Source organism: Manis pentadactyla, chromosome 8, assembly GCF_030020395.1.
Source record: "Manis pentadactyla isolate mManPen7 chromosome 8, mManPen7.hap1, whole genome shotgun sequence".
Lineage (NCBI taxonomy): Eukaryota > Metazoa > Chordata > Mammalia > Pholidota > Manidae > Manis > Manis pentadactyla.
In genome coordinates, this window is record NC_080026.1 from 31317754 (window position 1) to 31344604 (window position 26851).

The 26851-nt window shown below is 39.6% G+C and overlaps 1 protein-coding gene and 1 long non-coding RNA gene across 5 annotated transcripts in view; one reads left to right on the top strand and one right to left on the bottom strand.

The window, feature by feature from the left end:
* The window catches only part of LOC130684491 (uncharacterized), a 29245-nt gene extending 15568 nt beyond the window's left edge, over positions 1-13677 (bottom strand). For 2 of the 4 annotated variants that reach the window (XR_008998769.1, XR_008998768.1), the window contains exons 1-4: positions 13006-13677; positions 11947-12056; positions 10268-10395; positions 4855-4931 (exon numbers count right to left, since the gene is read on the bottom strand). This is a non-coding gene — a long non-coding RNA (uncharacterized LOC130684491). Of the gene's footprint in view, positions 1-4854; positions 4983-10267; positions 10396-11946; positions 12057-13005 lie in introns of all 4 variants that reach the window. The other 2 variants (XR_008998766.1, XR_008998767.1) reach the window with 2 other exon arrangements.
* Positions 13678-14152: 475 nt separating this feature from the next.
* Positions 14153-26851, top strand: part of NXPH2 (neurexophilin 2) — a 103772-nt gene continuing 91073 nt past the window's right edge. Inside the window, exon 1 of the mRNA XM_036912744.2 lies at positions 14153-14322. Coding sequence (XP_036768639.1) covers positions 14272-14322 — 51 coding nt within the window. The 5' untranslated portion in view covers positions 14153-14271. The remainder of the gene's footprint in view (positions 14323-26851) is intronic.

A 26851-nucleotide genomic window follows, 5' to 3' on the forward strand; every position in this document is an offset into this window, starting at 1 on the left:
TTCTTGACCTCACACATGAAATTTCTAAGGGGACACAGTGCATATAACTAGTGAGTCACGGCATAATAAGAGTGCAGGTCTTGGAAGTGAACAGATTGAGGTTCAAATGCCAGCTTCACTACTTCCCAATTTTATGGCCCCACAAAATGTTCTTAAAGTAAGTCTTTGCTCGTTCTTATGAAAAACGGGTCTAGTAATACCAAAAAGTTAGATTGTTTTAAGGATTATGAGAAAGTGTGTGTAAATCACTTAGCACTGGGTCTGGCATTCTGGCATACAGAAAACATTAAATCAATGAGTTATTACTGTATTCTCAGGGAAGGATTATAGAAAAACAGGCAAAGAATCTAATGTGTGCTGTACTTCTTGTGTTCTAGAAATACTGTATGTGTTTCTATTTAAATGTCACAATTCATCCAAGGTTACAAACAAGGGAACTGGAGAGTTTGGATTTGAATATAAGACTATCTAACTCCAAAGACCATACACTTATCACTAAAATTCCTAACCTGGATTCTCTTAGTGTATCATTAAAGACTAACCCATCAGATCCAAATCCTTTCTCTCCTTCTGATCTCCACACATCACTTAGAAAGAAAAAGACCTCTGAGGACATGGCACGGCTGAGAGAAAATGTTTGATCAGAAGAATGAAATAAGCCAAGCCCTAGAAAATCTGACCCTACATAGGAAATGGAGCACAAGGCAGCCCAAGGGCCAGGTGAGCTCTCCCAGACGCCAATGTGTAGGAGAGATGGAGAGAAATGAGGGGAAAATAAAAAAGACAATTTGGAACCATGGAGATGAACTACATAAGTGGCCCTATCCAAATCCAAACACTTTCCAGACCAAATATTTGAATTCAGAGTAGTATCAGAAGTCTTAACATTTTATGATTAGTGTATCAAACTTTGAAAGTTGGTTCATTCTAATTAATTAACTTAGGGCTATCAGTGAGGTGTGCTGTATACTCTCACGTTCTGCAGAGACAGAAGGGAACATAAATGCAATCTCCACCTTCAGGGAGTTTACCAGGTGGTGCTTCTGATAAGACGTTCTCAGATAAAAATGACACTACACCGCAATGTTTGAGGAGTACTTAAAGAGCGTGCTTGCAATAGCTATGGAAGGAACTCAGAAACCAAGCTTTGACTATCATTTGGATAAACCTGGGAAAGTCTCACTTGAGTTAAATCTTGAAAATGTATTTGAAATAAAGGGGAAAGCAGGATTTTGGAGGAGCCAAAGGTATGAACTAGGGCATGAGGATAACTCTGTATGTCGGAGGGGAATGATTTGCTTTGGCTGGAGATGAGAATCTAGGCTGAAAAGTTATAAAACATAAGGCTGTGAACAACAGGTGTTGCTGAATGATATAGACCTTTGAAGGTCAGGCCACAGTGTTTGAACTTTACTTTCTAATAGGAAAGAGCCACTAAAAGTCTGAGTTTTGCTGGTATGTTGTCTTAGTCAAGAAGCGATGACCCACACCATTCCTCATCTCTCCTACCCAGTCTGTCCCATAGATGTAAAATGCAATCCCAGTATAAATCACAGAAAGCTTTTTTTTTGGTAGGTATTGACAGGCTGATTCTCAGAATTGCATGGAAAGGCAAAGGACCTAGAATAGCCACATCTGAAATTATGAAAAAGAAAAGAACAAAGTGAGGCCTCACATTACACCAGTGCAAGATTTACTCTAAAACTACAATAATCAAGGCAACGATGTATTGTTAAAAGGACAGACACACACATCAATCAAACAGAATAAAGAGCCCAGAAATAAATGACACAGATACCATCTACTGATTTTTGACAAAGGTTCAAAGGCAATTCAATGGAGAAAATCTTTTCCACAAATGGTAGCAGAATAATTGGACATCCATGCAGTGGGAAATAAAACACTTTGGTCCATACCTCACACTATATATTTTTTAATTGTCTTAAAAATGTCATAGGTCTAAAGGATCTTCTTTATAAATTATAAACCACTCTTCTAGGAGAAATCTGCATTACATTGGGTTTGTCATAATTTTTAGATACAACATCAAAAGCATAATCCTTAAAAGAAAATACTGATTCATTCATTAGACTCAAAATTTTAAACTTTTGCTTTGTTAAAGACACTGATAAAAGGATGAAAAGACACAGGAGACAGTATCTATAAATCACATATTTGGTAAAAGGCTTGTATCAAGAATACATAAACACTTCCCAACCTCAATAATTTACAAAAAAGACCAGAATATAACATAGGCAAAACATTTGAATACTTTACCAAAGGAGATTTATAAAGGGAAAATAAACATGTGAAAGTATGTTCAACATTATCAGTTTTTATGCACAAGCAAATTAAAAACACAATGAGATGTTACTAGACACCTATGAAAATGGTGTAAAGTGTTCAAATCTAACAATTTCAAATATGGATGAACTTGTGGAGGAACTGTAGGTCCCGCACTCTGCTATGGGAATTTAAAATGGTACAGACCCTTTGGAAAACAAATTGTTCGTTTCTTTAAAAGCTAAACATACATTTAACAAGTGACCCACCATCCCTCTACAGTAGCTTCTGTCATCCATGGCTTCACTTTCTGTGGTTTCAGTTACCCGCAGTGCACCGTGGTCTAGAAGCCAATGATCCTCCTTCTGACATAGTGTCAGAGGTCAATGGCAGGCTAACACTACATCACAATGCCTGTGTCATTCACCTCACTTCATATCATCATGTAGGTTATTTTATCATCTCACATCATCACAAGAAGGGTGAGAACAGTACAGTAAAATAATTTGAGAGAGAGATCATACTCACCTAACTTTTATTACAGTATATTGTTATAATTATTCTATCATTTATTGTTGTTAATCTTTAACTGTGCCTAATTTATAATTAAACTTTATCATAGGTAAGCATGAATAGGAAAAAACATAGTATACATACAGGGTTCAGTACTATCTAGGGTTTCAGACATTCAGTGGGGGTCTTGGAATTTAGGTATTTACCCAAGTGGATTAAAAAATGAATGTCCACACAGCTTTAGTCATAATTACCAAAAACTAGAAAGAACCTACATGGCCTTCAACAGAAGATGGATAAACAAACTCCAAAACATCCATACGATGCAATACAGAAAACATCTACTGATTCATGAAACAACATAGATGAAATATAAAGGCATTTTGCTAAACAAAAAGCCAGATCCCAAAGGCTGCATGTTTTTTGATGTCCCAAAAAGTAAAAACTACTGGATGGAAAATAAATCAGTAGTTGCCACAGTCTGGGACGATGGGGATGAGTTGACTACAAACGGAAGCTTAAGAAAATTGTGAGGGAATAGAAACTGTATGCATTTGCCAAAACCCAGGAAACCATACCCAACAAAGAAGGAGTTGTATTGTGTGCACACACTGTGAAACCCACCTATTTCTATTCTACACTGATTTTCATTTCCCAAAGCAGAAATATGGTAACTATAAAGGATAAAATCAAATATTGTAGAAGCTGGTCCATCTCTGACCCAGTCATATACATAAGTCTAACTTACAATCTCTGCTCTTATTTTTCCATTCCCCATGATCACTGCAGAGACAAATCTCAGACATATTTTACTTTGCCCATGATTCCACTGAATCTCTCCTCTGTACAGGAAGGCACAGGTACTCTGTGGTTCTCTATGTCCCTCCAGGTATATTTTTAATCATGCTAGTTACAGAATTGGCACTCTAACAGGTAGAAAATGCTCTGCCTCTCTGCCTCCACACTGTATTTCCCCCCTTTTGCTGCTTTAACCTTTGGGCCAAAACAAAAAAAGACGGGGGCTTCCACTCAGCTCTGCAACCCTACATGTAGGCTTGTTGATCATCAATAGGAATCTTGCTTACGGCTTGAGATTTCTACAAATAGCCCCTTACCTGAAGTTTGCCTCTCCTGAGGAGATTAAGGGAATATGTACACACACATAAAAAAAGAGTGTCCAGTTAAACATTTATAAAAACATCATGAGCTGACCTATGTGACAATCAACTAACCAAGGATGAAGGAGTTTCACAGCTCTCCCCAAACGCTGTCTTCCAGGTGTCTGCAGCTGTCTGCCACCTCCTAATCTCAGCCCTCTCTGTTCCCGCCCTGCTCCCCCTTTCCCAACCATGAAAGAAGCTTGAACTCAACCTGAATTAGGATAGTTCAGGTCATTGGTCTGACATCTCTTTTCTCACCCCAACATCTTGTTTCTCAACTTACTGGCCTGTCATGCAGTGAGTAGAATGACCTTAGACTTAGTAACAGCATTCAAAAGGTTCCAAGAAAAAAAAATTAAGGGCTTTAAATAATGACTGAATAAATCAATCTGCTTAAATTTCCCAAGCTTGGTTGAACTCAGAATTTTTTTTTTTCCTGTAAATACCTATTAACTTTCCTTGGAGGTAGTTTAGTAAAATATACTTTGAGAAACACTTACAGATGTGGGAATATGCTTTTGCACTTTGGATAATACTTAACAGATTGATTTTGGATTCAGAAAAGTGTTGAGGTTTGTGTGAAATTTTTTTACTGCTAACCTAGAGGCCATGCAAAACCATGAAGCCTATTTATATACATAAAACCTTTACAAAGTTACAGTCCACAAGGTCCAGTCCCAGAGAGGGGTCACAATTAAGAACTCAATCCATGGAACTGCAACTAATTTCAAAATAATTCCAGTTCTTAGCTTAATTTTTTGGATACCATGGCTGTACCGTCCCTGCAATATATATTTTTTAATCCCCCTTTCTCCATTTGCACTTCACTTATATGCCAAAACTACTCCCACTTCTCTCACATTAACCGCTCCTGAGAAACGTGTCCAAGCCAGCTTACCAGTGGTTCTCCTTTGCTCTCCAAGTGCTCTTGAGTCTCCACTTCTGAGGTCCAAGGAGTCCACAAGGCAGGGCCTTCTTAGGAGTAAAAGAGGGGGAAGCAGTCAGCAATCGCAGGCAGAATCCTCCCTAGCAGGCAAAGGAAAAGCCAGGAAATGCTCAGGGGTGATATTTATCCCACTATGTATTGAAAGGAAGCATAGTCCTCCCCGAGGAAGACATTTTAGCCACAAATGATCACACAGTCAATGGATGGGTGCTGGGGGCCTCAGTGCTTATTGACCAATTCTGACTATCATGGCCTATTTCCAGAGGGGTAATTAAGACAAGAGAGTATAAAACCTGGAGATGATGTCAGTCAAGGTTCAGTCAGGATATTCGGAGAAACTGAGGGGGGTCATAAAGAGGAACCCATGGGATCATCCAGGGGAAGCTGTCGGTGTGACCAGCACTCTCGGGATCCACAGCAGGCATCCAGTGGTGGTTCTGGGGCAGCTGCTGGCCGGCAGGCCCAGCACCAGGCAGAAGAGCCAGATGCAGACAGAGGACAGCGAGGACAGGCTGGAACTGCTGGGGCCCATCTGTGTCTGTCTGGTAAAAGTCAAAGACCTCCAGAGAGGAATGACTACTCCAGAGAGGAATTAATGACTACCCTGGAGTTTCAGGCTTCTTGATCTCACCTAGACCTAGATCTCTTTGGCCAGCTCTGGCACCCGTCTATACAAAGAAAAGGATACTGGGAAAGTTGGTTCCCAGCTGGACGGAATTCCACTGAGCAACCCATCACAGGGGCTATTAGTGAAATAAAAAATATGTAATAAAATACATCTGTCTGGTTGAAAAGAGCATCCACATGATTCAGATTTCACAAGCTTTGGGAGGATTCCTACTCAGTGTTTCACATTGTGCTAGTTATTTGCACACACACACACACACACACACACAAATCTCTTTAGCAGGGCCACACTGTATGCTACTTTTTTCCATTTCTGTTGGTCACAGTGAGAGAAAACTGAACAGAAATTTGGGCATATTTGGAACTTTACGTACAAGATATAAACAGCAATACAGTTGGAGACCTTGTGGTCCAATGCTTAGGAGAAAAAGCTCCAGAGTGTCTCTTGTCCCATGAGAGTTAACATGGGCAAAACAGTTAATTCCTCTATTCCGCAGCTTTGTCGCCGCAGATTTCAGATGGGACCCACCTTACAGAGTCGTTGTAATGATTATATGTGATAATATATGTATAGCACCTGGGGTTAGAAAAAATAGCTCAATTTAGGAATGACTGAAAATAAGTATTAGTGAGACTCCTATTTGTGCCTATAAATATAATTTTTAAAATATTCTATTGCTGAAATAGAATGATTTTAAATTATAGTTATGCATTTTTAACTTATATTCATTACCAGTCAAAATGTTTATATCTCTCATTATTTACTAATACAAAGATAACTGAATATGTTACATATATCAGAATGCAGGATAGTCAACGTCTAAAAATTATAATATGAAATAGAATACATAGGTATGAACTGATATATAAAGAACTTCAAATTACTGAATAAACCATGTACAATAATTGAGTTAAAAACAGCATAAGTTGCATTTTAATAACAAAAATTAAGAAAGATCATTCTATGTCCCTGTATGTTATTGAATTAATATCTTCATTAAGTTCCTGTTAACTATAGCTTCATAATGGATCTTTGCCTAAGTTAATGTGTTTACACATGAAGGCTTCTCTTCATTATTTCTTGATAATCACTAGTGATCTCCTATGCTTGGGTCTTCCTTTATAGATATTTGCCCCAAATAGGACAATCATTCACTTTGTGACAATACCTAAGATCCCATGGCTCCTTGACCTTATCTCCCAAATCAGCTGGCATTGACTCTCAGCTGTTCAGTTTTATACTCCCTCCTGGTATGTTCTTTTCTGCCATGCTGATTAAAGTATAATGTTCTCGTCTGGGTAATTTCCAAGATGTTTAAACAGGAAAGACACTCTGGGCAGGATATACAGTTTGGTAATCATAAACTGAATGAATTTTAACTCATACTAAATATCAATGATCCATTACCTTTTAATATTCTGATTAACACTACTAGTTCAGGCATGTGCTTTTTACCTAGCTAGTAATAAGTGCAACATAGCTGGAAAGGAGTTTTTTTTAGCTGTTGTTTTTCCTTTTTATACACATGAAGACACAGGATTATTGATTGATCCTTATAGCTCATTTTAAATTAATGGCTTATTTTTATTCATTCACTTTAATCAGCGAAGTGAGAATCAGATTTAAGCTATTCATAGTCACCTACTTCAAGGAAGGGCAAGCAGGCACCAGCCCATCCATTACATTTTACTCACAGTACAACTTGTGTGACTCCTAATCAAGGGGTCTTCTGATGTAAAAGGCAATGAGTGATCCTTAGCAGTAATATCATATCACTCAGTATTCTTCAGTTTGTGCTAAAACAAACGGCACATACTCAGCCCCTAGACAAAGTTATCCTAAAAGGCCTGTGAACATTTGCCAGAAGCTCAGCATTAAGAGGCAATGTCACATTTGGCCAGTAGATAGCACTCACGATATTCCAATAAATGAAAGGAAGAAATCTTGGTGTGATTATTACTCTGCCAGGGAAGCATTAGACCAGTTCACTTTAGACCAGCAGAGGGGCAAAACAGATGCCCCCGAATGCTTAGAAATTGGGATTTTTGCACACAGTGCAGTGTCCTCTTAATGTAAATTTGTACCTTATCAGGGTAGGAAAGTTAGCCACTTGTTACCTAACAAAATTTCTGTGTGAAGGAGAACCACTCATTTGACAAAGCCTGAGGTAAAACATGAAGAGCAGCATTTGATTGGTAATGCTGAGGTCCACAGAGACCACAAAGTGGACCATGATGGCTACATTTAACAAAAAGCTCAAAATTTAACACCTTGTGGTATCCATCCATCCCACTGAAGAGCAGGATTCAAAAGCCACATGCATTTCAGAATGCAGTGTTTAAATAACGAAGAACCTGGCCATCAACAAAAATGGAATCATAATTGCTTGAGCTGGTGGGCAGTGTCTTGGCATGATTACACCTGTAGTGTATGTAGCTGCTGTTTTGATAAGTGATGGCTTCCATGGTGCCTATGGAGCACCTCTTGTTCCTGGAGAGGTAGGAAGTGGTATAGAGAGCTGCTACCGTGGTTTTGAACCATCTTCTACATGTTGAAACCTCAGTTCATCTGCTGTTGCACTATGAGTCTCTGTTAAGCACCATGCTGGTGTTAAGGTACTGTCCAGGTAAATACAGAAAGCTGGAGTATGAGAAGTTAGATGAGAATCATTTAAATATGTCAACAAAAAATTGGAAGCACCTAAGCAAAGGACCATGTAAGGGAAGAAGACATCTGAAAAAAAATCTATGAAAAAACTAAAGTAACAACTTCAAATTCTGCAGACAAGTGGTGGTGTTTAGGAGGTGGTCAGGCTCATAGAAGGTCAGCTCCTAAGAGGACAAGTTTTCATTCCCTGCTCTCCAGGGTCCAACCTCGCACTTTCTGCAACTACCGTACCCAGCCCACGTTAACGGATTTACAAACTCAGCATGGCTGACCCAATATCCTGTTTAAAAAATCTCTTAATTTAGTCTTAAATTGCCTGAAGCAACCTTCAGCCTTTGAACTTCCTATTCATGTGAGCCATTAACTGATTTTCTGCAGTCATTGTTGGACTAGGGTGTGCTGTGTTCAGGTACTTGCAACCAGAAATAGCCATTAATATGCGGGGAAGGTGGGACTTCACTCCAATTTTTCTCCATCCCAGATTTCTGTCTTTCCTATTCTAGGAATTCTAAGCATTCAATTCAAAATAGAAAATGCACATTTGACTAGCTAAGATAGTGTTCTATAAATGTCCCTTTCTTAATCTTTGTGGATCTGGCAGTAGGCTCCCCACGGCTCCACCTTACCCCAGAGTAAGCCTAGCACAGTCAAAGGCCACTGATGTAGAAGTCTAGTCTTCTGCCACGGCCTGGCTGTGTAACTTTGAAAACATCACTTTCCCTCTCTGGGCCTCACTGTCTCCCATCTAGAAACTGAGGGGTTAAGAAAGATGTTCTCATTCTAACCTTCCATGGCCCTGTTCTCCTCTCCATACATGAAGCATCATCTGAAGCAGGTTAAATATTTCCTGGTAATGACACCCATCATATTTGAAGGTGATTGTTCAGTCAAATAATCAAGCATAGACAAAACATGGCAACACACATGGAAAGATAACAACAGTTTTGTGTAAACCAGTCTGATCTGGGAGAGACATAATATTAGCACTCAGGTAGCACCTCTCTCTTGTCTTGTCTGTTTTGAATGATGTTCTCCACATAGTTGCCCTCCCACCACAGGACCAGCTGGGAAGCCAGGCTGCCCCTTTTCCCCTCCCTCTAGCCTCTTCTCTTGGCTGCGGACGCTGACGTCACCCACCAGCATACTCCTGGTGGCGCCTTCTAACACACAAGTGAAGAGATGGTGAAGAGATAGGGTTTCGGCAATCAAAGGTGGAGGAAAAATAATTTTGCTACAGAGGAATCCTTTGATTTGTGTTTGAACCTGGAACAGCTGATAAGTTTATGAGATAAAACTTAAAAAATCTCTGAATCATGCCAACATATTTACAAAGAAAATGTTCAGTTGTCTCCTGAAAAGCCCAAATAAGCTTGTAAATAGGTTTAAATGACAGTCCATTAAAGCATCAGTGCATTCTAAATGTGGGGCAACAACTCTGTAGTAGTAGGAAGGAAAGGAGGGAGGGAGGGAAGAAAGGAAGGAAAAAAATGTAACTTTCTGATAGAGCAGTGGTTCTCAGCCAAGGCTGAACAGTGAAGTCTTCTGGGTGAAAAATACCAATGCTTGAGCCCTCTTGTAGAGATGTTAGTCTCCAGTGATTCTGTGTGCACTCAGGGTTGAAAGTCAGTGTGATTCAGCATCCTACTTTATTAAATAGTGACTTAAGAATATCACTTAACAAGAGTGGCAACTCAAAAGGATTTTATTTGTTAAAAATTGCTATGAAAAAGCCCACCCGCTTCTCATTACAGAGGTCTAAGAGGTCCAAAGGCTCTCTGAAAATTCCCTCTACCCCTGGGGCAAGTACTGCCATGATCCTGAGTCCTAGATCCCACTTCTCTGAGGGCTACACAGGAGCCCCGCGCATGCAATTCTCCTTCTCTCTCACACTTCTAAAACTATGACAAGGTCAACGCTTCAGGCTCAGCATAGTCAAACCAATTTTCCTGATCATAAGATGGACTCTGGGGCTGTTAGCCTTCATAGATCATTCCTACAATGCTTATTAGCTAAAGGTTCATTCATTCACTACATCAAAACTTTTATAACTGCTGACCAGTTGAAAAATACCTGAGGCAGACTTTTGATGGCAAGAGCACTGCACTGAGAAACTGAAGGCCTAGAATCGAGTTTCAGATTTGCCTGCGCCGCTCCAGAGGACCAGAAGCAAGTCATATAATCTTCCAGGTTTCCGTTTCCTGAAATATAAAGTGAGAAAGTTGGCTAATGTCTACTATGCGCTGCAACTCTGAAATGCTACATTACATAGTATGTTCTTACCACTTTCTGGTAATGATGCTAATGAAAGTAAAGGGTGAAAAATTACAGAGGAAAGAGAAGTACAAGAAAAAAGCTAATGGTATGAGCCACAAGTTGACAAACTCACTCTCAAAGCATTAACAATATCCTTATATATTGCCTTGTTCGAAGACTACTATGGAATCATATGAGAGTAAAACTTCATAGGCTCCCCTTTCTGCTACTTGTCTGTATGAAAAGATCATTTTCACGCCCCTTACACTGCAGAAACTACCCTTCAAGATGAAAAGGCAATGCTCTGATTCTCTAGTTGTTAAATTGCCTCTAAGAAAGTGGTTATGTTAAAAAAAACCCCAGGAAATCTTTCAAATATTCCAAACTCAAGTTCAATTCACTGTTCCTTTATCGTAGCTCTTGCACACATGTCTCTCCATTTTTTCTTTCCAACTACCATGGCTGTCTCCTTACGTGACCTTCTCCTCAACACCATCCTGCATGTTACCCTACATGTATCTTCATGCTACTTGCTGTATTACTTTTCCACTCCAGAATGTGTTAAGAGTCCTTACTTCCTGCAGACCAAGCCAAGCAGTTTCACTTGGCATATCCAGATCTCTACTGTCTGGCCTATAACTTACCTTTCCTCTCACTTTTCCTCCAACCAGGCTCATCTACTTATTGTCTGTCCCTCAGTTATGTCACATGAAATCCCTCCACTCTGCCCTCGTTCATGCTGTTCCTCCTGCATGGAACAGTTCCCCCTTTTCTCCTGCACAGACTAGTCCTGGTCATTCTCAGAAGCTGAGAGAGTTCACATTTTGTCTCTGCCTTGAAGCATTCGTGCTGGCCTACAATGATCTTTCCTTCTTCCAAATGCACTGGGCAGCACCCAAACTTATTATTTCCTTCATTGTCTACTGTATGCTGTTTGCTGTGTGTTTCCTGGTTAGACTGTGTGCTGAAGGATTAATTGCTTCTATCTATCTTTCTGCCTATCCTCTCCTCTTCCTTCTTCCCTGCCTCTTTCCTTCCACTTTCCCATAGTAGGTACAGCAAAATTTGAGGAATACAGTAAATTATCAGTAGTCACCTTATAAATAAACAGCAATACCAGACTTTAGTCACTGGGATCCTTGATTCTTCTCTTTTAAACAACCTTATCAATAGGACACAAAAATTCTCTTGTATCCCTTGGCTTTTAGCTTAGAATTCAATACCCTTCAGCACAAAATTCCACTTTGAGAATTTTTAGTACTAGTAGCACACATGTCCTAGTTTAGGTTTACTCTTAAATTTTATGTATAAGTTTTCCCACAGTGCAGAAATGGTCTAAGAAATATGAACAAATTTAAAGAGAAGAGTGAAGTATTCCAGCAATGAATGTAAATAGGTTTAATTATTTATATCAATAGTGTGTTAAGTCACACACTTCTCATTTAAAGAGTTAGTGGTAATAGAATTGGAAACTCCTAAATCAAGAAGGCACTTACCTTCTGGCTTTATAGTGGACTCAGCTGAGGCTCGGGCAGAGGCACTGAGGCTGAATGAGATACTGCATCTTGCAAAGCTGTTTTCTCTCCTTCCTTTTCCAGCAGCCCCTCTGCAAAAAAAAGGGGTTCCTTTGTGTCTGCCAAACCTCTCCCCATTAGGTCCTTCTCATTTCCCAAAGATTGTAAATAAAATTCAGCCCTACTCAGTTGGACAAGAAGATCAATCTACAAAGATCTCTTCTAATTCTTGAAATCATTGTATTTATGCTTCTAGGATAGAATAACTTTCAGGAAGTGCACTCTATGCCCTGGTAAATAGAAGATTTTTGTGGAGTGAGGGGTAGCTATAGAAGGTGAATTATAGATTTAGATATGTAAATAGTGATTTTTCTTTAAGAATCTGTTGCAAGGAACAGGAAAAATCTGAGGATGAGCAGAAGTGGGACAGAGCTGGTGCATCCTTTGATATACCCTAGAACCCCCCAGTAGGGTTTGACAAGGGTTTAGGAAGGCATGGCCCCCCACTTGCCTCTCTCCTCCCATACTGGGAATGGAATTGTGTTAGAGAGATTCCCCACCTGCAGTTTCAGGAAGAACCTGTTCTCAAAGTCACACTGGGATTCCAGAACACTCTGGAATAACCTCCCTCCCCATCTGCACAATCCTGGCATACTCAGTGAAAGGAAGGGTGGGCCTCTCCCCACCCAACTCAATCCTCTTGCCCTTGGGATGTAGGAACAGAGGCTGCTCTGCTTCAACCTAAGTCCTGGACCATTCAAAGTCTTAGGAACTCCCTCTTCATTTCTATTTTGGGGTGGAGGTCAGTAGAAGAGGAGGAGAAGGAAATCTTTCTTTTTCCTAAAATTCCAACCCAAACTTCACTTTCTATTGTGTTTTATTTTCTAAAGGCTGGAAATCAATTGCAGTTCTACTCCCTTGCCTTGACATGTTTTCCTTCTGTAGGTCAGAGTTTGGAGTTTCCTGAGGAAGGAACTAGCTTTGTCTTGGGTGTTCTGCTGGATAGCTGCCTCAGGCTCATCCCTAGAGAAGTGACTTTACCTCCCTGGAATTTAGATTTCCCATCTGTTGAGTAAAGGGGTTGACAGATGATGTCTAGAGTCTCATCCACCGTTCGTGTTGTGGAAGTCTGTGAGCCCCATCGCCGTCTGCCTTTTCCACTTGAGTGTCCAGCACAGAGAGGGTTAAAGGTTAAGGATCTCTCCAACGGACAGTTATTAACACGGAGGTGAGGCTCGCTGGCTGCAGGTCTGCAACCTGATCTGGCCTCGAAGATACTCCTAAGATTTTCCGAGTGAGAGGCTGCGGCGGAGTCTCCTCTCTATTCCTTTCCCACGTCCGGGCAGGTTTGCGCAGCGCAGCGCTGTCTGCCTCCTGGACATCCAGCTGTCTATACTATCATCCTCAAACCGGGGTAATCCCGAACCGTTACACCTAACTCGGTTTCTCACAACCCTGCCGCTGCCCTTCCTTCGGGTCCCTGTCGGTTCCCACTACTTGCCACCTCCAGAAATGCCTCCAGCCGCTCCAGCCACACTTTGCACCCCTTGCTCTGGGCTCTGAGAGCTAGGCGCTGTCGAGAAGTCGGGCGCGCGTTCTCCCGGGGCTCCCAGGGCTACTATCCTACCTCCGGGCACAGCCTTTCCAGTTCGCAGCTCCCCACGCCCCGCCCCAGGACCCGTCAGTCGCCTTACGCCCCAAACTCCCGGGGTGCCCCGCCGGTGCACTCCTTCCTGCAAGCGTGCAAGGAGACGCCCCCCCTCCCCCGCCCCCTGCCTCCCCAGCAAAGCGCGAGCCGGTCAGCGAGCCCGGCGGCTGGTCCAGCCGAGCCACGAGGACGGGTCTTTTGCCGGGCAGGGGCGGAGGAGGCACCAGGCCTCACCGGGCTCCCGGGGGCGCTTAGCTCGGAGAGCCAGCCGCTCGCAGGAGCCCGTTTGCCAGCGCGGGAATCCGGCCCCGAAGCGCCTGAGCCACCGCCTCTGGCCCGCGGGCGCTCCCCGCCGGCACCGCGACCCCGGGACGCCGGAGTCCCTGGAGCCGCGGCAGCCGCACACAGCTTGTGGACGTTCAAGCGGCCCCGCGCGCTCCTTCTTGGGGCGCCACCAAAGAGAGGCGCGCGGGGACCCAGAAGCACCTCCCCGCGCCTGCCCTCCCCCTTCCCGCCCTCCCGCGCGGCGCTGCGCTCGTATTCCGGCAGGAGAGCGCTGCGCGGTGTCCCTGGCGTCCTCAGTCTTGCCCCGCGAAGTGGAGATGCGCGACAGGCAGGCGAGCGCGCGCAGCTCGTGAGACGCCGCGCCAGCCGGCACCATGCGCCTGCGGCCGCTGCCCCTCGTCGTGGTCCCCGGCTTGCTGCAGCTGGTGAGTGCTGGCCCGCCGCGCGCCCCGCACGCTAGGGACGCGTTTCGGCGGGAAAGCCGCGCGGGGGCCGACCGGGCAGCGGAGCCTGGGGCTGCTTGCGACGTGGGGCTGGGGGCGCGCGGAGTGGAGGGAGTTTGGGGCTGCCTTAGGGCTCGGAAGGGAAGACTGGGAATGGAACAGAGGGGACCTGGAGGCGGGTGAAGGGCTTAGCAATGATTGGGACTTGAGCGCTGGGGTCAAGTACGCAAAAGTGGCCAGGAAGGCGCGACACAAGGGAGAGATTTATTGAGAATCGGTCGAGGGATGAGGATAAAGGTAATAGGATGAGGACGGGCTGAAAGACCTGCTTCCCGCCCAGAGTTTGAGGGGCTTGGTGGCTTTTATTTCTCACGTGGTGTTTTGCCCGGATGCCCGCAGACACTTCTTCCAGACCAAGGCACTGGGCATCCTCATTCGCAGGGCCAGTTAGGGACGCCCTGCCAGGGTAAAACTCCCGCGAAGGACCGATTTGGGGCACATAGGATATGTCTTCGTTTTCCGTCTGGCGCTGGGAACTAGGATGGGATTTTCTACCCGCGGGGACGCAGGGTGTAACTTTCACGCCCAGACCCCACGCAGGATCCCTCACAGGAGCAGCTAAGCAGTGACTTCCCGCCGGCTCGGGGCGGCTCGGGGCCGCCGAGGAATATGAAGGGGATTAGAAGGTGGTTCAGGGCTCGCCAGCGAGGTTCTAGGCGACGGTTTGCCTTGTAACTTCCACCTCTCCTCTCTCTGCCCTCTTGGCATCATGCTCTCCTCCTTCTGAAACGTACGGATATAGTGTATGCATTACTTATTAATTATATTTAAGGGATATCCCAAGTAATACCTTCAAGACAACTTTTAAAGTAAGATTGTAGAAGGGGACTGCTTTGGCTCAGTATGCCTCTGGGTGGATTTCACCTGCTCTCTTGGCAGTTACCTTGATAGGGGCTATTCAGAGAAGAGGACTTTCTTCAGATGCCACCGATGCTTTAGTCCTCATACATAAGACTGTATGTACCCCGTTAGCTCTGTTAGAACAAGGCTGAGGAACCCAAGCAGTTAGAGAATAAGGCTCTCTCCCCTTCCTTTTCCCTAATTTCCTCTTTCCTTACTTCCTCCCTCCCTTCCCCACTTTCTTCCTGTTATATTATTTTAGAGGGAAAGATCAAGTAACTTACAAAAGTTTCTTTATTATGTATATGATATTGTGGAGGCAGAGATAGCTTGCAAGTTTTGAGGATGAAAGGGACTCTAAAAGGATTCTAGGGAATGGGAAAGGGCTTGTCTGTTGTTAGAACAGAGGTTAGCTTCACCTGCACAACATTAACCAAGAAATTCTTCAGTGGCACCAAAAAGAAAATGCAATGATGTTCCCAAACGTCCTTGAATGAGCCAGAATATCCTGGCTAGACATAATTCTGCATGTTAAAATATGTTTTTTACATTCTAAGGTTTTCTGCATATGACATATATGCCACATTAGCCTTGACTATCACTTGCTTTTTAAAATGTTGAATCTGGATTCCAATAAAAGGTGATCTAACAAAGACAGCGTTTGTGTGGTGTAAGTAAAATTCTAAAAGCCTGGGGAAATCAGGCACTTAGGTAGGGTGTTCACAATATCTTCATGAATCTCTTAGTTCATTAATTTAACTTTGCCTTCAGTAATCATAAACCATGTATCTGTGTTAGACTCTTAAAGATAAGGAGATATATTTGGGCATGTCTTGGGAAAAAGTTCTCCTATCAGCTACTATATTGGAAATGTTGGTTTTTTTCTTTTCACACCAAGAGTCAATAGGGAATGGAAAACACATCTTGAAGGGATTGTATACCCTCCTTAAGAGACAGATTCTAATATTACAGCATGGATTGATTGATTCGTTTTTAAGGAAGCTTATGTCAAATTCTAATCCGTTTTTGGTTTGTGCTTGGGTTGTAATGTTTTTTTTTTTCCTGGAGCACTTTATCATGGTAAGTGAGGTGGGGAGCTGCAGCTGTGTGATAAGCACACATTCCTTACACTGCCATCCTTTTGGACAATAAAGGGCTGTTTACATTCTCCACATTCTTAGAGCTGTTTTCAACCTTATAACACAAGGGGGTTAGATGTGAAAGGAAAACAGAGTGACTGAGCAGGATAGATCTAAATTAAAATAGCCCCCAATCCTACCGTGCCTCCCACCCCAGAAAGTATCAAAAAGGACAGATCATATTTGGCCCTTTGGATGGGTCATAGTTTTATTCTATCTTTTTCAGCTTATATTGAACTTCTTTGCTAAATCCCAGCAGCAAATGGATAAAATGTTTTCTAGTTTTGGAAACTAGTCTTTTAATGTGCTAGGAACTAGAAATGTATATACTTAGTAGCTCTGCCATTGAGGGGAGAGGGTGGAAGGAGGTTGGTTTATTGTTGGAATTGGATCTTACTGTCCCATTTGCACTGCCAGCCTGAAGAATACACTTTTCAAAAATGCTAAATATTTTAAATGAATAATGGATTTCTTTAGGACTATTGAAAATTTGATGTCAAGAAAATTGCCTTTTTCATCTGAAAGTAGTCATTGAGAGTTCGGCCCAAGTAAGACAACCAAACACATAATATGGGTAGGATAACTAGGATGACTTTATTTATTTTGGTGACATTTAAAATTTCTAAGAGAACATTAGGCTAAGTTGATAAATATTGCAGGTAGCCTATGAAGTATGTGTGCATGTTACCTGTCCTTGCCCAAGTTTCCTGGCCTGTGTCCAGTGTTTTGACAAGTTGCTATACCTAATTAATAGGATTTTTGGGCATTTGCAAAATTTAAATACCAATCTTGAAGGTATTATTTTCTTTGAAATCCTTATTATTCAGCAACATATTCTTTATAAAAATATCAGCAGTACATTATTTCTTTTCTGCCACCTAATGAGGAGAAAATTAGCATTTGAAATTAATATTATAATAGAGTATTATTTTGTGACATGATACAAAGTAAAGACTTTGCCAGATGACAGCTTCTTACAGGTTTGCATGATCCTTTGTAACTCCTAGTAAGTGTGACTTTTGCCTTTTGAGTAAAATGCAGATTATAAAAAGCTTAAATTTAAATTTAAATGGATGACTACCTTGCATAAGATAAATTTAAAATTTAAAATTTTTAAATAAATTTGTTACATATTTCAACCTGTTTTTCTGATCTAATCATGAGTTTATAAAGTAAAAATAAATTAAAAGTGATGTAAGTTAGCAAATTTTTAGAATCATATAAAAGAATATTTGTGATGCAAAATGTTAAAATTTTAAGTTCATCCTCATTATGTAGTATCATTCCACATGTATTTAAAGCATTTTTGTTTATCTTGACAATTAATAATTTTATTATTTCTTTAGTGTGGTATTCATGACATATATTTATTCTCATTCTGTATTTACAATAAATAACTCGTGACTGTCTTCCATTCAAAAATCACAGTTTCCTTCATACAGTTTTGATCAATAAACATCAAAACAGTATTTCCTAGTGTAAGATCAATGTCATCTGTTGGTTGGATGACAATGTGTAAGAGTAAAAACACCACCATATCATGGTTAGGACTTAGAGTTGGCTGGGCTTTAAAATTAACTCCTTATTAAAAGCATCATTATCTTAGACATTTTTAAAATTGAGAATTGGGATTAGATAATTAAATCCTCTGCTCCAGCCTCTCACCTCCCAGTATAAAATTGTGTTCCCTTCGCCTATTCTGAGATTATGTTATCTGATTCTGTATTTAAATTTCTTCCCCATAGGAAATTGACTCCTCTTGGGAACTTATTTTGTAGTTTAATAGATTTCTGAATGGAAAAGAAGCTTTGTTAACCTCTCTCATTTTCTTTTCTCAATTTTCTTTTTTATTTATTTCTGATTAATGGTCAAAATGCTAACTAAATAAGGCAGAAGGCTTTTTTGGAAAACCTTTTAGAGATTTTACATTGTCAACTGAAAACACATAGCTCTTGCAAAACAAGTGAATTAAGACATGTTGATTTTTGTAATATGTTGCCCACCTTTTATCTATTAAAGAGCTCATCAATACATTTTGAGTGACTTAGTAATCTAGTAATCAAAGATGGATACAAACGTGTCACCGGTTTTGTGATTCTGTAAAACTAGGACTGTCTCTTACTATTTAACATATTCAGTGGACTCCTTTACTTGAAGCTTTGCTGGGTATGACTTGAAAAAAGAATTATAGCCCCACACTCAAGTGCCTACAGTGAGGGCTGTGTCAGCATTTCTGTAAAGAATCTCATTTCTATCTTAGCCGTAAGCATTATTGCCGGTTAGAAGTTGGCATTTAATATCTTGATTTGGGAGTCAGTTATTTTAAAGCTGCTTTAAAAAATTGGTCCACATGATTTTCTGCACTCATCCATGTGAGGTTACTCTCTAGGTTTTCTTACAGTATGCAGGATGATATTTAATAATTTCTAACTAATTTCTATATTATTCATGCATAGTGGTGATAATTTAAGTTGTAACGTTTATTTTAAATTGTCTTTTCCCAATTAACCTATTTATTGCACCACTGTAAGATTTTATAACACTATTTCATTATGACTGTTTTTAATTGTTCAGATGCCCTCGTCAATGTTTTTATGACTTCTTATTTACCAATAATCAATTTGAATTTTTTATTACTTGTGATATGACCAGTGGTGTTGATGACAGCTCCATTCTTTATTTCAAAATCGTGCTCAATAAGAAAGGATTTAAACCAATTTGTGCTATAGATTTTCATATTATAGAAGGAATTCTAAGATATGACTGATTGAAAACTTCCATTTTATGTTATTTTTATGAAAATCTAGATAAAAACCTTCAAATAATTATTTCGTTCATTATGCTGTAAGAACAGTACATAATAAGAAATACTGTTTCTTCATGGAACTACCACTGAAAATGAGTTTCATTATTTAAATCCAAAAGCTATAGGAAATATTTTCCTTTTTCCTAGCCTAATCATTCAATAAATTAAAATAGTCCTTAAAATCACCATTCTTATAAATGTTGCCCATGGACCTATGATAAGAGAAGTTTCATAAACTTACACTGTAATGATAATAACGTTGTTTCAGATTTTCACATACTTTCCTGTTTTCAAGTTCCTTTCACACAGTTTATCCCGTTCTGTTCTCCCAATGAAATTCTGAGAGAGAGAGAAGGATATTTCAAGTGTTTCCGTTTGTATATTGGAAAGAGCAATGTATTTGGTGTCAAAGACTTGGGTTCTATTTCTAAATAAATTGCACATTAAACAAATATTTACTTACAACTCTTGACCCAGAGTTTACACTGAGATTATAGCAAACATTGAGAACATAGCAATAAGCAAAATAGAACTAGTCCTAGAAGTATGTGTGAGTGTGTGTGTGCACACACGCGGGTGTGTTTGACTGTTGGGCAGGTCATATATAGCCTCAGAGCCCTCATCTGTAAATGAACTCATTAACGATGAAGTGAATAAAAAATGATTTATAACGTCTCCTTCCTTTCTTTAATATACAGTAACGGTGTTTCTGGATTTTTTTTCTTAAATTACATCTTTAGTTACTGCACAATTTGAGATAGGTCTTGCATACGAACATAATTTTTTTTAATAATAAATTTTATGTGGAGTTTATGCTGTTAACCACATCACAAATGATACACATACTCAGAAATAGTTTTAAATACTGTAAGACTGATTAATATCATCCCTGCTTATGGAAAAGGAAAATTTAGTGAAACTAAGCAAAGGAAATTGATTAGCACTTATTTAACACAATCAGCAAAATGAATAAAATGTAAATTAAAATGGGGCATTCAGGGCTTTTCCCCTCTGGACCATTTTTAAATTGTAAACTACTAACATCTAGTAATTGCTTAATTTAAATAAAAAGTAAATTGACTCTCAGTTAAATTCTAATTGTTAAGGCAAACAACATTACAGGTTAATACTGTACTTCAACCAGAAAACCAGTATGTAACTTTTGTATGCCTCAGTAGAGTGCGGCTGATTTAAATCAGGTATATGTTTAACTAACTCCAAAAGTTTCAAAAGTTCAGATGTGAATGGTATGAAATTTCTGAAAGAAAGTCGACAAAGAATTGGCATGTGAGACCTATCAAAGATGAAGGAAATTGCTAATGGTCTTAACATGAGAAGACAAGCCAACCAAAACCAATTGACTAGTCCTGGGGTTCAGTCCCACTATACTTTAAACAATGTAAATGTCTTGAGAAATAAACCTTGACTGTGATATTGCTGTTTTTGACCAAATACAATGATTCTCAGGTCATAAAAACATTTATGTAAATATCTTCATGCAAGACTATGCAAGATTGTGGTTTTCAAGCATTGTCATAGATACTGACAATTTTAGAATCTCATCTGTTGTACCTTAAATTACACAGCATGTTAGATTTATTCGCTCAAAACAGTAAGCAACTTAAGAAATGATCTATATTATTTGAAGGGAGAAACCACATGTGTAGTTCATGTGGCTGGTGAATGTCTGTATGATTTCTGATACAGAATTCTCTCCCTATTTGTGTGTGCAGACTTAACCAGTGGAAGTGGTTGATTGAATATGATAATCTGCATGGTATTTTGAATGGATAACCTATACAATAAGAGCCTAAGGAATCTAAGAACCATTTAACATTTTGCAGTAATAAATAACAATAACTTTTATTAATACTATTTTGCACTGGGTAATCCAGACACAAGACATTTGGGATCAGCATAAGAAATACGGCTATGGAAATGAAAAGGGAGGTGAGGTTTTCAAAGGTGTGTTTTCCATAGTCGTGAATACACCTGCTGCTCCCTTGTTGATGACTCCCAGATCAGTATCTCATCTCCCACCCTGTTGCTCAGGCTCCAAGGCCATATCTCCATAGCTTCATTTTGACTTAGATATTTTACCAGCAACTGCGTACTCAACATATCCAACACCACACACATCTTTCCTGAGCAAGTACCTCTCACCATTCATGGATTCAGATCTTAAAATCAACATCTTTCCCTTTTTAATGTGTTCAGCCAAGTGATGTGGTATAAAGTGCTACATGTTTTACTAGATTCTTCCAGCTACACGATCTCATGATTCATCCACATGTCAGCTCTGAAAGATAAACAAGGTGACAGTTATTGCATCCATTTTACAGATGGAGAAACAAAAGCCTTGAAGGTTTCAGGGATAAATGGTAGACCGCATAAATGGTAAAACTGAAGTTGTCTACCTGGTCCAGCTCTTAGGTCATGGCAGATCCATTTGGAGCAGAAAGTTGTGAGATCCGTCATTGACACCAAGAACGCTGGGCTTGAGGGGCATTCCTAGGAATTGGCTCACTCTTCTCAGGGTCTATGCTGAGGTAGAAACCTCGATTCATCCATTTTAGGAATGTTTTAAACAAATTTGTCATAAAGTCAAACATAGAACAAATGGAGTCTTGCATCACATCCCTCAGTCAGGGGATCTATTTAGAATTAGCCTTACAGAGTTTAGTTTCCAAGTGCACTCAGCTTTTAAACAGCTTTAGGTTAAGTAAAGTAATGTGGTTCTATTAGGATCAGAAGAGGATTTGAGACTGATTTCTCAAGATCTCAACCCATACCACTTCAGATTGAAAAGATAAACAGGAAGAGACAGAAAGGCCTTAGTTTCTACTAAGAGCCACTTCATCCTGGTTTTCTAATGGACATGTGCATATATGAGAAGGAGCCGGTGTGTGAGGGAAGCTAGAGGGTAGGGGCCACACTTGTGCAGAATCTGCAAGCATTCATATATAATTTTGCTTCACCAGTAGCATCCTTGCTGTCATTCTCTCTCCCTTCTTAACTTTTGATGAAAATATGTATTTCGTTAGAAAGGTAGTACATTATAGTGGATGCTGTTGGCTCTCCACCCAGGAAGGCTTTGGATCTCCTTTAGCATTTCTAGTGTCTCTCTTGTTTATAGATTCCATTCTAGCGCCAGGCACCTGTAACTCTCCTTCAGAGGATTCTCCCTGGGCAGTTGGACGCACCTTGGCAGAAAGTACTCAGAGCCCAACTATTGTGGCTGCTCACCCCTGCAGCTCTTGACAAATGACAGACAGGTGCCAGGGTGTGAAAAGTCCTGCTCCCTTGCTCTGAGATTTAAGGCATACCCAGTGGGGAGACAGACTGAAGCTGCCCTCAAAGGGACTTCGCCTGAGATCACACACTCCCATTCTCTGACCTGCTGCCCCCTGTCCCTTACCAGGCGCCCTGAAGCACTTCATTATAAATCACTTGCACTCAAACGCTTGTCTCAGTGTCTGCTTCTGGGGAACCCAACGTAAGATTTCTGTTTAAATATTTTTTAATACTCAGAAATTTTTAATGTAACTCTTGTCACCTCTGCCTGCTATCTGCTATCTCACACTAACAGATAATCACTATTAGTAATTTAATTGTATCTTTCCAGAAATTATGGATATGTAAGCTTTTATCATAACTATATCAATGTAATGCAATGTTCTATAACATGTATTTTTAATATAATAATATATTGTTTCCAGTTTTATGCACTACAAAACAAGTTAGATTTTTGAGGATTCATTGTATTTCATAGCATTGATGTACCTTAATGTATTTAATCAGTCTCTTACTAATACCTTAACTTAATATTAATTAACATTTTGATTGTTTTGAATTCATTTGTAAGTATATCTATAAAATGAATTCCTAGAATTAAAATACTGGTTTAATGCTGGGAATGTACAACATGAATTTTGACAAATACAGGTTTTCCCTTAAATGACTGTACCAAAATACAGTGCCACTTACAGTGTGTATGTGCACATATGTCCCTATCTAGACAGTGGTATTTTTTTTTATTTTGTCAGTCTATTCAAGGAAAACACCTCACTGTTTCTAAATTGTGTTATATATTACTCATTAGGAAGGTGAAGTGTGTTTTCATATTTAATATCCACTTGTATTTCTTATTTGGTGATTTTCCTTTTTAAGTAATACCCCATTTTTAAATTATTTTCTTTCCACAGCCTTTAAATTTTTATAGTTTCTTTTTTACACTGTTCTTACACAATTTTGTTTATTTTATTTTTCCTGCATATTTGATATATTATCAGGATGTTGTGGATACTATTTATATGCCTAACATTTTCAAAAAGTGTTTTTTTGCTTGAATATAAGGAAAGCTATTTATTTTAGTATATTTACATTTGTGTCAGTTCTATTTCTGAACTGGTTATTAGTTTTCATAATTTTTAATTTGATTTTCCTGTATTTTATGTATAGACAATTATATTATCTGTAAATAATCTTATATTTGGCTCTCTCTGTTGAACATTTATGCCTTTTAAATTAAAATGTATTCTTTTAGTGTACTGAATAGAGCCTTTAGAATACTGAACAGCACTGTGAAAGTGGGTATTTTTTTCATATTTCCAACTTTAATGTGAACTTTGCTAAATACGTTTGCTTTTAGTTTCTGATAGACTATCTAGTCAACAATGTGCTTTTATATTTTCATATTGAAATAAATTTGTGCGGATCATAGAGGCTGATTTCAGATAGATTTTTGGTATTCTTCAAAATAATCATATATTTTTGAAGTGTTATATTTATGTTTCTTATTTATGAATAGGTTCCTAATATTAAGCTGTTTAACCAAAGTTAAATAATCAAATTTTAATTCACTGATGTATGTGCTTTTATATTGTTAGTATTTTATTTAGCAACACTGACTCTATTCATAAGTAAGATAAAGAAAAACATGTCAGGTTTTACATCAGGATTATTATAGGATCATAATTAGAAAGACTTCTATTTTTTCCTCTCAGTTCTAGGAGAAGTTAAAATAGTTGAGAATTGTTTTTCTCTTGGAAGTTTGTTGGGAATCATTTTAGTCCACTTGACCCTTTTTGTTTTAGGAGAGGAGATCTTTTATAAACATTTCTTTATGACTATCCATTCAGATTTGTTTCAATCTTTATTGAATTCCTTTTATTAATTTTAAAATAAAAGTGTGCACTTACAAATTTATTTAGAATGAAATTATATATATTACTATCTTAATTTTAAAAAAATTCACTCCATATCTGTGAATTTATGCCATATTTCCTCCCAAGTTTGTGTTAATTGTTTCAGAACAATAATAGCTAGGTGGCTGCTTGCATTCTCTCTCTAGGTCTACCATTGTAAATTGAAGCTGGGGTGTATTCTATAGTTAATTTACTAAGCTGTCCAAGCTGAATGACGCCTCATGTTAAGGAGTGAGCATCCAGAAGCTCAGCCCATTTTTTGCTCAGTGAAGGAAGGACGTTGCAGCCTCCTGGCAGCTGCCTTGGAGGCTGCTTGCACTGCCAGCTCCTCCTGCACTAAGCTCAGTGTGGGAAGAGGGAACCTTGGGTCAGGTTCCTTCAATAGGTCACCTAGCTGACTGGTCAAGTGCCGTTCTCCTTGCCTTTGGTTATAGGCTGCTCAGTGCACTTGGCTTTTGCATCATTCTGATTCACTACTATTTATATCTTCTAGAGATATAAAGTTGATGACTCTTGGCATCCTTTCCTCTTTCTAGCCCCGTGCATTTATTCTTGTTTTTGCATTCCTAGTTTATTTCTTGGAAGTTTGGGAGGGAGGCAAGGTAAATACATTCACTCAGTTTTTCTCAGTGCAGCCAGAGATCTTACTCATTTTGGTCTCATATTTCTTCATCCCCTACAATTCCATTCAGTCACAAAATCCTGTGAAATTTCCTTCCAAAACCTCTATAAACTGCCTCTTCCTCCTTACTTGCTGCCATTTCATGATGACAGCAGCCTCCTAACTGGTCTGCTTTATTCCAACAAAAGCCTCCTAAATGCATTCCATATTCCATAGAATCATCTTTGACCTTTGATTTATTATGCCACTCCACTATTAAGAATGAGATTGTGATTCTCTTTTTCATAACACATTGAGTCTAAGTTTCTCTCCCTAGTTTTCCAGCCTTAAGTGTCTCATCCAGTATTCATCACATATGCCTACCTGTAGCCAGGTCTGTATCCTTAATACTCCATGAGCACTTCAGAGTAAAGGGAAAGTGTGGGTTTTGATGTCAGACTGACTTGGATTCCAGTGCTCACTCTGGCATCTCAGAGAAGCCAATAAATCTTCTCAATGTCAGTTTCTTTCCTCATAAAATTATGGCAGTATAGCTATCTCATCAGGTTGAGATAATTATAAACAAAAGTGTAAAATGCCTAGTACCTACCATTAACTAAACAAAGGTCAATTTTCCTTTCCACTGGCAGCAGTTTCTGTTCTTTGTGCGCAAGTAACAGAAACTAACTCTGATAAATTTAAGCAGAGAAGAAAATCATGAAAGCAGGGCAGCTGCAGGGAAGGTTGGAGAACCAGGCATGCCTAGAGCAATATCATGGGTCTACATATCAGGAAAGTATCAATTAGCCAAGATAAAGAGTGAGTGCCTTTTTTTTTTTTTCTTCAGTCTTTGTTCATTTCTTTTAAGATGTCATGTTCTGGTTGAAAGAGCCTGGTTGGCTTGGGACACATGCCTCGGCTTGAGAAGGGTGGGACACTTTGGTGAATAGTTCTGATCCTAGGGAATCAAAGCTCTGTGTTCCCATGAAAGAACTTGTGATGAGAACTCCCACTAAAGGAGGAGCTCTGTTAGGGAAAGAGACAAATTCTGCAGAGGAGATCCATTCCAGCTCTTCCTCCTCATCAACGTGATCTTCCATTTATAAATAGACATGGACCACCAAAGATGTTTAAAAGAAATCATTAGGAAAAAAGGAGGAAAAGGAGAAACTAACAGAACCTTCACTGGAGGAAACAAATAATGTATGGGACAAATTTCAGTTTTAAAGATTACTACTTATTATTTTCAGAGAGTCAAAAGGATATTGAATCCTGAAAATAAGGGCAGACAGCTATTATGGAAAATCAACTAGGTAATGAGAAAGAATTCTTGGAAATGAAATATATAACTGACAAAATTTAAAAATTGGGGAGAAGATTGAAAAGAATAAGGTTAAAGACTGTGCTGGTGAACTGTAAGGTGAAGTCAGAGAAATCTTCCCTGGTGACCAAAAGGCTAAAATGGGAAATAGGAGAGAACAGTGAGAGACACGGACACTAAATCCAGAAAATCCAGTGAGGAACCCCAGAAATAAGGCTATGAGGGTAAGGAACATAGTCAAAGAAACAGCATGGAATGGGCTTATTTAAAAGAAGAAAAAACCGTGGTGAGAATACTGAACTTGAAGGAAAAATCAGAAAATCCTAAGAGCTTTCAGAGAGACAAGATGGATTACTGACAAAACGAACACGTCTCATTGACCACTGGATGTTAGAAGTAATGCAATAATGCCTTCAAAGTTCTCAGGAGAAGAGATATTGAACCAACAGCCACCTTATCAATCAAATATGAAGGAAAAAGGAGAAGGAAGAAGAGGAAAAGCAAATCAGAGAAAATAAAAAATGACATTGGGGGCAT